Source organism: Rhinopithecus bieti, unplaced genomic scaffold, assembly GCF_001698545.2.
Source record: "Rhinopithecus bieti isolate Rb0 unplaced genomic scaffold, ASM169854v2 scaffold_15769, whole genome shotgun sequence".
Classification (NCBI taxonomy): Eukaryota; Metazoa; Chordata; class Mammalia; order Primates; family Cercopithecidae; genus Rhinopithecus; species Rhinopithecus bieti.
In genome coordinates this window covers 794,431-807,066 of record NW_016809129.1, presented here as the reverse complement: position 1 = coordinate 807,066, position 12,636 = coordinate 794,431, and the positions used below count along the sequence as shown (strand labels likewise).

The window sequence follows — 12,636 nt, the reverse complement described above, 5'->3', positions numbered from 1 at the left end:
GGGTGGGGGGGCAGCTGTGAAGAAGAGGAATCAGAGTACATCTCAAAATAAGTAACATTTATTCTAAAGGTCTAAAGAAAAAGCCAAATCAAAGGGTTTCCGGGAGAAGGTCTGGGTGCTGACGCCTTAACACAGGAAAGAGCTGATGTGTTTGAGAAATGGAAAGAAGCTGGCAGATTGAAACATACTGAATGAGTGGTTGTGACACATGATAAGATTGGAGAGTTAGGCAGGGTGCAGGGAATGCATGTCCTACTGGCCAAGTTGATTCAATCACCTAAAACTGATAACATGTAAATAATTGGTCTAAGATCTTAAAAATATACGTGTGTAAGTATAGTGATCTGGGTTAACATTCAATTGTACTTTTAAAACCTACATAGTTGATCACAAGTTCACTGTCAGCAAACAGCATGACATAGTAGAGATGAAAAAAGCAAAAACATTTTAACATTTGTTATCATTAATATCAACTTGTAATTTGAATTTACAGTTGTTTAATTTTGACTCTGACTGCAAATCTTATCAAATTATTTATACTAAATATTCCACAGATATAGCTCCATCTCAATATAAAATGTTGTCTACTCAAAAGAAGTCTTTCATATTTGCCCAATTAAATCATTAACATACTAAAAATACCTTAAAATTCAACAATAGTTTGCATATCAACAGGTTTTAGCTTTTTATTTTAAACTCATGAGTTTTAAAAAACACTGTTCCATCATTGATGATAACAATATCATATCTATTTCAGAAACTGATTAAATCAGCATTACAACTTGTCAAAAATATTTAACTCTCACTAGCCTTTGATTTTATTGAAAGAAGCATTTTGTGACTATGACTACAGAACAAAAATATAAATTTCAATTTGTTAATAATTTTCTAATGCTTAGACTGTAAAGCTATTTTTTAAACTTGATTAAGTGGGCAGAAGGACATCCATTTATTCAATATGTATTCATTTTGTGTGTCAGGCACAGTTGTATGCACTGAGGATGCCACTGTGAACAAAAGTGATAGAACTTTATTAGTTTTTAGTGTGGGTGGGGAATGAAGGAATGAATGTACGTAGCAGAAAAAACAATAAGCAAATAAGTGAGTAAATATACAAAGTAAGTGTGAAGCACTAGAAAGATAAATAAACCAGAATTAAGAAAATAGAAAAAAATGAGAAAATAGTTAAGAGATACTAGTTCAGATATTATGCATTGAAAGTCCTTTGAGTAACCTGAATGAAGAGATAGAAAAGCCATCTTGACATCATGATGCATTGAATAAATAAGGTAATAACTGTTATTATTGCTGAAGTGTTTGCCTTTTAAAACAATTAAAATATAACTTTATATAATGGCGCCATTCAACTGAGAGCTTAATTCTATCATGAAGAAAACAACACAGGAGAAGGCTTTAATGTTGTTTCATTTTGATATTTTAATGATATTTAATGTTTCTTTGCCTTTATCTGTGTTTCAGAATTGTTCCAACCTGAATGAAAATCACTTGCACTGGGTTTCCTCACTCATGGTTATACGAGCCGCTAGGTATTGATGAAAAAAAAAAAAAAAAAATATATATATAATATATATACAGCACATATATTAAATTTAAGTTATAAATATAAATGTCAAGGCTTGAAGACTGAATGTAATGAATCTTTCATTGTGATAGTAAATAAAATTAGTATCGTTTCTATTTTGTGATAAATAAAAACAATAAGAGACAGAGTAAAATTGAGTGACCTAAAAGAGAATTCAATTGTTAATTATACGTAAAGTTAATCTGTTAAGACTAAGGAATTATTGTATTTATATTACACTCTTTCAAACACAAACGTAGATGGTCCTCCAAATTTTTCTTTTTTTCAGAAAAATAAGAATATTTCCTCCCGGTAGGCAGAGTGAAGGGCCTAACTTCTAAACTGAGGCATGATTTAGGCAAGGCCTAAAGCTAGCTTGGGAAGCATGGAAATCTGGCCAGGCTATGGCCAAATTACAATGAAGAAATTGTCCAAGAAGCATATTTGATGATAAAGTCACAAATCCTCAAAGTTAAAAAGAAGAAATATACAGGAAATAAAACAGAGGAGATGAGATGCTATAGTATTCCATTGGTTTTCTTCCCACCCTTCCCTTTCGTGTGTCTCTAATCTCCCAGACTCTGTACATCCTGGCAGTTTTCTACCTTCAGATTCAATGGGGATGCCTCACTGCTAGAACATGAGTGACAAAAGCTTAAAGTAACACCTGGGTTGTTAGTACTCCTTTTGATATGTAGAAATGAGACCAAGAGAATGGAGCAAATTTTTTTTTTTAGCAATAGAAAATAGGAAAAAAAATGAGTTTCACCATTCTAATTCTGCGTATCCTATTTCGATGTATCCAATCTGTGGCACGATGGAACCTAATGCACCTATGGAAGAAATACGCATGTAGTACAAAACTTCCAGTTCACAAACAATTGTCTTGAATGCAATAAACGTGTAAATTGTGGAAGGTCTATATAGTGAAAAAGTCATTTAGAAAATAGGTTATGAGTTTTAAAATTGTAGTGATTAGGACCAAGTTTGTTACTTAAAACAATCCATTACATTTGTTCAAATCAGTGGCATTATGTGGGGAAAATAAATTGTTAGCATATATTTTCATTTTCAAAGGGTGGCTGTGATTTTGAAACCTGAAAATTTCTCACCCATTTCCTCAATACCAGGTTTTTTCAGATACATTGGCCTCAATCCCTTGTCATTTTAAGATTTCTCACTCTCAAAAATTAAGACTGATGAAAACTAAATGGAATAAGTAAAATTGTGATACATCTATCACTGTCATTTTTCCATGACAAAATAAATTCTGAAAATTATTCACCACAGTACAAAAAAGAACAAAGTAAAGTTATGAATACTTCAGTTGCACCATCTGAAGGATAGTTCTCTACTGGCATGTCCCTAAAATTCTTTATCAAATTACTTTTGCCTAGAACCAGGAATCAATCTCAGAGTTCATTAAAACAGCAGTGGAAGCAGATGGAGACTTATTATATAAACAATTTATTATATAAACAGCATATCTGTCCATGAATTCTGCAAAATCATGAGCTCCAAATAAAAATTAACCAAAAAAAGACCACTGAAACCTTATGCATCATTGTGATCAGAACACTAACACAAACAAAATTTAGTACCACAAGCCCTCACTTAGCCTAAGCTGCTTCAGGAGGTATTTACAAATGCACAAAATCAATTAGTAGAAAATCACTGGACTATGACCTCTAATGACATCAATAAGTGGGAATTAGACATCTGAGCCCAGAAAAAAGTACAGCCTGCCAAAAGCTAAGCACTCTCTGAAGCTCAGCCTATACTTATCTGGGGAGGGGGTTCTGATGAAGCACTCACTTTTAAATTCTCTTAAAATAGTGTTAAAAAAAAAAAGGAAAAGTCTGCCTTTACAGCAGTTGAGCCATGATCTTTTCCTTTCCCCATAAAATTGTAATTCTCCTCCATTTCAGGTTTCTTTGCCTAAGAAAAATCCCATATTAACCAACATAACTTCCCGGTTTTACTAACAACATTCTCCTTTTTACCATTCAGGCTTAAGTTAATTGCTACCACAAGAACAGAGTGAGTGTATAGGCATGTATGTAGGGAGGGTACAAGTGGGTAGAAGGCATCAATGACATTACTACATGATTTGGGTCTTTGAGATTTCAAATAACCTTTATTATTGGGTAGATGCAGAACAAAATAATAAATAAATCCTCCAAATTTTTAAACGTTTATTTAATCAAAATGTATCAATGTGGAATACCATGCAGTTACATTTAAAATATGTTCCCTGGACTGACATCCTCTCTTCTCCTATTACAGGAGGAATTCTAGCTCCAATATATTTTGGGGCTCTGATTGATAAAACATGTATGAAGTGGTCCACCAACAACTGTGGCACACGTGGGTCATGTAGGATATATAATTCCACATTATTTTCGTAAGTTGTCATAAATATATTTCATTAATTTCTCTTTGACTATATTAATTCCTAAGGAATTTCATTTTCATTATATAATAATATTAATAGTGATAGCCACCATTTAATGAAAACTTACTTTGCATGCAGTATGGTATCAAGCAATCTGGTATCTCATTTTAGTACTCATAGAAACTATAGGACATGGATATTTTCTTCTATTCTGTTATATATGAAGAAACTATGATTCAAGGATAATAACCAACTTGTCAAAAATTAGAGATAATAGAAAATGGCTAGGATTTGTATGTGAATGTTTTTTATTTCCAAAATTCTCTTCATGTTAGTATATATAAGGATAAATATACAAATGTAAATATATATATGTGTGTGTGTGTGTGTGTGTGTGTATTCAATTGCCTCTGACTTCTCTAGAAAGACACAGAATGACTAGCTTGGACTCTGGACATATGTCAATTAAGAAAAAAAGGGAAAATATGTTTCTATATTACTCTATTCACAGGGAGAGATATTCCATAAGTGACATGAAGATAACTGCATGGGCATCTGGAAAAACAAAATGCTATAATTATACTTTACCTCTTTAAAAAAAAGTAATTTCAAATTCATATATTCACAAATTATACACTTTGAAATGTGAAACTACATGTATTAAAACTCATAGTATAATTTCTTTCAATTATCTACGAAACAGAAACTAAGTATGACCCAAATGCCCAAAACTATAATAGAAAAAAGGACAAAAAATTTATAAAATCTGCATCATTAAACTTTTAAAAGCAAATTTCAAAGTGAAAATATAAATTAGGAGAATAATTTGCAACTTGTAACACAGACACAAGCAAATATCCTCACTATATAAGGAACTCTTAAAATCAGCAAAACAACATCCAATGCTGGCAAAGATGCAAAACAACAGGAATTTCCTTTCATTTTTTCTTTCATTGCTGGTGAAAATGTAAAACATAGTAGAGCCATGCTGGAAGACAGTCTGGAATTTCTTACAAAGGAAAACATGGGCTTATGATATGGTTAAGTAATCATGTGTCTAAGTATTTACCTAAGTTAGATGAAAACATGTTCCCACAAAAACCTGCACTTGAATATGAAAAAAATGGAAGCAAGCAAGATGTCTTTCAGTAGGTGAATGGACAGCCAAATTGGGGTACGTTCATACAATAGAAAATTATTCAACAATAAAAAAAAGTGACCTGTCAACTTAGAAAAAGACAAGAAAGAAACTAAATGCGTGTAGCTAAGTGAAAGAAGGCAGTCTAAAGAAGCTTCTGAGCCTGGTGCAGTGACCCACGCCTGTAATCCAGGCACTTTGAGAGGCCGAGGTGGGAGGATCCATGAGGCCAGGATTTCAAGACCAGCTTGTATAACATGGCAAAGCCCTGTCTCCACTAAAAATACAAAAATTAGCCAGGTACGGTGGTGCACATCTGTAATTTCAGCTACTTGGGAGGCTAAAGCACAAGAATCCCTTGAACCCAGGAGGCAGAGGTTGCAGTAAGCCAAGATCATGCCACTCCTCTCTAGCCTGGCTGACAGAGTGAGACTCTGTCTCAAAAAAGAAAAAAAAATTAACAAAAAAATTAAAGAAGCTTCTGACTTTATTATTCTAACTATATAACCTTTTGTAAAAGGCCAAACTATGAAGACAGTTAAAGATCAGTGGTTGCTTGGAGCTCAGTGGGGAGAAGACAGGGATGAGTAGGTGGAGCACAGGGCATTTTAAGGGTGGTGAAATGATTTTATATGATTTTATAATGTTGGATACATGATGTTATGTATTTGTCAAACCTGTGGATCCATACACATACAACAGACAAACCACATAAAAAGCAAACTCTAATCTAAAATACGAACTTACTAACAATGTATTCATACTGGTTCATCAATTGTAACAAAGTTACCACACTAATACAAAATAATACAAACTATTAATGATAGGGGAAACTGTGTGTGTGAGGTGGGGAGTATATGGGACTTCTTCATACTTTCTGTACAGTTTTTCTGTAAATCTAAAATTTCTGTAAAAAGTAGGTTCTATTAAAAAAATCAAATAGCTCCCAAAGAAAATAATCACTAATGGCTATTAAATATATAAAAAGATGCTCAAATTAATTGATAATGATAGGATTGCTATTAAAACTCACTCAGATTGTCAACAATCAAAAATGTTAAGTAGACATTGTATTGGCAAAAGTACAGAACTTTGAGCCAGCAGCAAACTTCTAGAAATTTATCCTACAGATAGCTGTACTCCCAAATAGATAAAATGGCACATATATAAGATTACATACATGTGTATGGCAACATTGTTTATGATGGCAAAATATTGGAAGCAACTTAAATATCTCTTGATAAGGGAGTAATTAAATAAATAGTTCTACCTGCAGGAAAATGAATAGTCTGATGTCTTGAAAAAAGAAGAAAAAATTATTTGTTTACTAATATGGAATCTTCTTCAAGACATATTTTTATATGGAAAAAAAGAACCATGAAGAATGTGTATGGAGCATGCTATCATTTATGTGAAAGTGGAGGAAGTTTATTAGTTCAGGATACATCTCTGGAGTAAAGACCTAGCATCAGATTTACCAAAAAGACTTCCTTCCATTTAATGTGTAAATCCACTATCTAAAATCCCCAGTGGATAAAATGATCCAGCTTTTTCCAGAATTGTACCCCATAGGCATTCTCATAAATTTATTTAAATATTAATGATAGAAAATTTCTCATAAAATGGGAGAATGAAAAGAAATTACAAATGAAAACTTCATAAATTTATCTTAATGACTTTTTTTAAGAATGTGTTCATTTTTTATTGAAATCATTATTTATTTCCAGAACACCTGGCAAGATGCTCCTCAGAATTTCCCCAAAGCAATGACCACAACTTCAAGTATTCATGTAACATTTTGAGATGGCTTTATAATGGTTTGAGTATAAAAGACCCTAAAACTATTTTAAGCCATACTAGTTCCTTTTGTTCAGTAAAGATTTAGTTAGAACTAAAGTGAAATTTTTAAATTTTTTATGTTAATTGATTTATTAATGCATTCTTCTTGTGGAATAAGTGTTATAGTATCCAAATTTTTAATATACTGCAAAGACCATTGTGATAACATTATATAGTTATATATGTGCTATATATATTTAATATGCATATATATGCATATATAAGATAGATATATAATATATATGTTATTCTTGTGTACTTTAATTTATGCTCATCCCAAGACATTAAGATTTAAGGGGTCAGTCTTTGTACATCTCGACATATTTATCATTTTATTTTCTCTGATTTCTTCTTGAATGTCCGATTCCATCTAGGGTCATTTTCCTTCTGATTAAAGTAGATTTTTAAAAATGTCTTTCAGTGAGCTCTTTAGTGGCAAATTGCCAATTTTAATTTCTCAGGAAAGAACGTTAGTTCAACTGTATACTTAAAAGAAATATACAAGGTATGGAATTCTAAATTGACAATTATTTTCTCTTGTCAGATTGAAGATATTATTCTATTGTCCTCTAAGTTTCATTTTACTCCTGATAAGTTAGCTATTGTCTGTTTTCTTGTTCCTTTAAGGTAACCTCACTTCTCTGTGGATTCTTTAAATATCTTGTCTTAATCCCTGGAATCTGTAATTACACTATGTTCAGGTTGCAGATGGAATAAGTTTGCAAATTAGCTGAACTCAAGATAAGAAAATTATTTGGTTGGGCCCAATGTAACCACAAATATCCTAAAAAGTAAAAAGAGGAGGTCAGAAGGATGTCATATGAGAAGGACTCATTCTATTGTTGCTTTGAAGATGGAAGAAAGAGGCCAAGAGCCAAGGAATGTAGGTGGCCTCTAGAAGTGAGAAAAAGCAAAGAAACAGCTTATTTCCTAGAGGTCCCGGAAAGGAATACAGCCCTTCCGACACCTTGATTTTAGCCAACTAAGTATTAGGCTTGTAACTGCCAGGAAATGCTCCGTGCTTAGCTCACACACCCCTTTCTTTCTTAAAGTTCACACCATTCCAACCAGCTGGAAATGACCAACCCTCTTTGGGACTTACCATATTGTAGCTAACTCATGGCCCTTATCACTTTCCTTTTGGTCACTTGTGTTCATTGCTTAATTGTGTAAAGTGGAATTAAAAAAAAAAAAACAGCAGTGCATTTACCAATGAATACATAAAAGGTTAAATTGTTATCTTATGAATCTTTTAAATAAACTTTTATTTTTAGAGCAGTTTTAGGATCACAGTAAAATTGAGGAGAATTACAGAGATTTCCCACATACCACCTGCCCCACACATGCATAGCCTGTCCCACTATCAATATCTCCCAACAAAGGGTGATACACTTGTTACAAACGATGAAACAACATTAACACATCTTTATCTCCCAGAGTTCACAGTGTACATTAGGTTTCACTCTTGACATTGTACTTTCTATGGGTTTGGACAAATGTATAATGACATATATCCACCATTACAGTATTATGCAAAATAGTTTCTCTGCCCTAAAAATCCCCTGCTCTGCCTATTCATTCCTTCCTCCTCTAAAACCCCTGGAGACCACTGTGCTTTTCACTGTTTTCATAGTTTTGCCTTTTCCAGAATCATACAGTATATAGCATTTTTAGACTAGCTTATTTAACTTAATCGCATGCATTTAATTTTCCTCCAAGTGTTTTAATTGCTTGATAACTCATTTCTTTTTATCGTTAAATAATATTCCATTGTCTAGGTGTATAACAGTTTCTTTATATATTCACCTACTGAAGGACATCTTGATGGCTTCCAAGTTTCATGTTTCTCTGCTGATATATATGAAAATGTTTGATCTTGTTATATTACCCCAGATCCTGTGTCCTGAAACCTTGCAATAATTGCTTATTAGTTCCAGATGTGTTTTTGTCTGTTATTTTAAACTTTCTACCTAGACAATTATGTCATATTGCAACCAAAGACAGTTTTATTTCTTCCTTTTCAATCTATATACATTTCATTTTCTTTTCCTTTTTAAAATTACATTAGTTCTGACTTCCAGTACCATGTTGAAAAACAGTGGTGAGAGGGGATGTGTTTGACTTATTCCTGACCTTAGTGGGAAGACTTTGAGTTTCTCACTATTAGGCATGAAGTCAAATGTAGGGTTTTGGTAGATATTTTTGATCAATTTGAGGAGGTTCTCCTCTATTCCAAGTTTAATGGGAGTTTTTATTATAAATGAGTGTTTGATTTTGCAAATGCATTTTTCTAGATCTATTGATGTGATCGTGTCATTTTTTTATTCTTCTTTAGCCTGTTGATGTAATGAATTGTAAGAACTGATTTTGAATGTTGAACCAGTCTTGGAAACCTGAGGGAAATCCCACTTAGTCATGATGTATACTATATTTATACATTGTTGGATTCAATCTGATTTTTTTTTAAATTTTCACATCTATGTTCATGAGAGAAGTTTTCCTGTAGTATTCTTTTTTTTTTTTTTTTTTTTTTTTTTTTTGACAGGATTTTGTTCTTGTTGCCCCGCTTTTACGGAATTGGGACAATCTTGGCTCACCACAACCTCCGCCTCCCAAGTTCAAGTGATTCTCCTGCCTCAGCCTCCCAAGTAGCTGGGATTACAGGCATGCACCACCACGCCTGGCTAATTTTGTACTTTTAGTAGAGATGGGGTTTCTCCATGTTGGTCAAGCTGTTCTCGAACTCCTGACCTCAGGTGATCCACCCGCCTCGGTCTCTCAAAGTGCTGGGATTACAGGTGGGAGCCACCATGCCTGGCCCTCTGTAGTATTCTTTTCTTGTAATGTCTTTATCTGATTTTGGTAATAGGATAATGCTAACCTTACAGAATGAAATAGGAAGTACTTCTGACGCTGCTGTCATCTGAAGAAGATTGTAATGATTTGGTATAATTTCATGCTTAAGTGTTTGATAGAATTCACCAATGAACCTATCTTAATTTGATGCTTTCTGTTTTAGAAGGTTATTAGATATTGATTCATTTCCTTAATACACATAGACCTGTTCAGATTGTCTATTTCCTCTTGTGTGATTTTGAATAGATTGTGTCTTTCAAGGACACAGATTATTAAAATTGTGGGCCTAGTGTTGTTCATAGTACTCCTTTTTTTATCCTTTGAATATCTGTATAATCTGCAGCAATGTTCAGCATTTCATTTCAAGCATCAGTGATTTTTGTCAACTTTTAAAAATCTTAGCCTATCAAGAGGCTCATCAATTTCATTGTTCTTTTCAAAGGAACACCTTTTGGTTGTGTTGATTTTTCTCTATAAATGTCCTGTTGACAATTGCATTGACTCCTGCTCTAATTTGTATTCTCTTCTTCTGCTTACTTTGTATTTAGTTTGCTCTTCTTTTCTAGTTTACCAAGGTAAAACCTTAGATGATGAATCTCAGAGCTCTCTTCATTTCTAATATATACATTAATACTATAAATTTTCTCTAAGTAATGCTTTTGCTGCATTCCACAAATTATGATGTTATATTTTCATTTCCATTTAATTCAAACTATTTTTGAATTTTTTGACCCATGTTTTATTTAAAATCTATTTTTCAATCTTCAAATATTTTGAGATTTTCCAGGTATCTCCCTGTTGTTGACCTCTAATTTAATTCCGTGGTAGACGTTGTATGATTTCTATTCTTTGAAATTTGTTCAGATATGTTTTGTAGCACAAAATGTGGTTTATCTTGATGAATATTCCATATGAGCTTCAGAAGAACATGTATTCTGTTGTTGTTGAATAAAGTATTCTACAGATGGCCATTACATACCATTGATTGATGGTTTTATTGTGTTCAACTATGTCCTTAATGATTTTTGCCTGCTAAATATGTTCATTTCTGATAAAGGATGTTTATTTCTGTAGTAGTGTATTAATCTTCAGTAAGTCCTCACTCATCATCATCAATATATTCTTGGAAACTGACATTAAGTGAAACAACATAGTATATATAATAGTAACTAACTCTTATATAAATTAGCCTATGGTAAAATTGGTTTCATTATACATTACATCATTTCACTTAAATTTGGTTTCCAAGAACCTATTGAGATCATTATGTGTGGACTTACTTTATTTCTCCTTGCATTTTTATCATTTTTTCTTATGTATTTTGACACTAAATTTAGGTACCTACAGGTTCATGACTGTTAGGTCTTTTTAAAAGGTAATAAGAGAATTGACTCCTTTATTATTATGTGGAGCAGTTTTTAAATCCCCGATAACTTCCTTGCTTTAATCTGCTATATTTACAGTTAATATAATTCTTTCCATTTCTTTTTTAAATTATAGATTCAGGGGGTACATGTGCAGATTTGTTACATGGGTATATTGTATAATGTTGGCGATTGGGTTACAGTGAACCCATCACTCAAATAGTGAACATAGTACCCAATAGACTGCTTTTCAACCTTTGCTTCCCTCTCTCACTCCCCTCTTTTGGAAGCCCGAGTGTTTCATATTTCCATTGATATATGCATGTGTAACCATTGTTTAGCTTCTACTTGTAAGAGAGAATATGTGGTATTTGATCTTCTGTTTTTGCATTAATCCACTAAGGTAATAGCCTCCAGCTAGATCGAGGTTGCTGCAAAGAACATTATTTCATTCCTTCTTATGGCTGCATAGTATTCCATGATTTACATGTACAACATTTTCTTTATTCAATCTGTTATCAATAGACACCCGGGTTGATTCCATGGCTACTTTTCTGAAAAGTGCTGCAGTAAACATACAAGTGTAGGTGTCTTTTTGGTATTTTCCTTTGGGTAAAAGCCCAGTATTGGGATTGTTGGGTCAAATGGTAGTTCCACTTTTAGTTCTTTGAGAAATCTCCATACTGTTTTTATAATGACTGTACTAGTGTACATTCCCACAAACAACATATAAGCATAGCCTTTTGCTGCATCCTCATCAACATCAATATTTTGACTTTTAATAATTATTTTGACAACTCATTATGGTTTTATGTGCTTCTTTTTTTTTTTTTTTTTTTTTTTTTTTTTTTTTTTTTTTTGAGGGGGAGTCTCGCTCTGTCGCCCAGGCTGGAGTGCAGTGGCCGGATCTCCGCTCACTGCAAGCTCCGCCTCCCGGGTTTACGCCATTCTCCTGCCTCAGCCTCCCGAGTAGCTGGGACTACAGGCGCCCGCCACCTCGCCCGGCTAGTTTTTTGTATTTTTTTAGTAGAGACGGGGTTTCACCGTGTTAGCCAGGATGGTCTCGATCTCCTGACCTCATGATCCGCCCGTCTCGGCCTCCCAAAGTGCTGGGATTACAGGCTTGAGCCACCGCGCCCGGCCTTATGTGCATTTTTTTATTAGTGATGTTGAGCATTTTTTTATGTTTGTGGTCACTTATATGTCTTCTTTTGAAAAATGTCTGTTCATGTCCTTTGCCTAATTTTCGAGTCATTCATTTTTTTCTTGCTGATTAATGTAAGGTCCTTATAGATTCTGGGTGTTAGTTTTTTGTTGGATGCATGGTTTGCAAATATTTTCTGCCATTCTCTAGGTTGCCTATTTACTCTGCTGATTGTTTCTTTTGCTGCACAGAAGCTCTTTAGTATAATGAAGTCTCTTGTCTATTTTTGTTTTTGTTGTGTTTGCTTTTAAGCCTAAA

At 33.4% G+C, this 12,636-nt stretch overlaps 1 protein-coding gene across 1 annotated transcript in view; it reads left to right on the top strand.

The window, feature by feature from the left end:
• Positions 1-12,636, top strand: part of SLCO1B1 (solute carrier organic anion transporter family member 1B1) — a 109,443-nt gene that overhangs the window by 76,150 nt on the left and 20,657 nt on the right. Inside the window, exons 14-15 of the mRNA XM_017888600.1 lie at positions 1,872-1,894; positions 3,869-3,986. Of these exons, the coding sequence (XP_017744089.1) occupies positions 1,872-1,894; positions 3,869-3,986 (141 nt within the window). The remainder of the gene's footprint in view (positions 1-1,871; positions 1,895-3,868; positions 3,987-12,636) is intronic.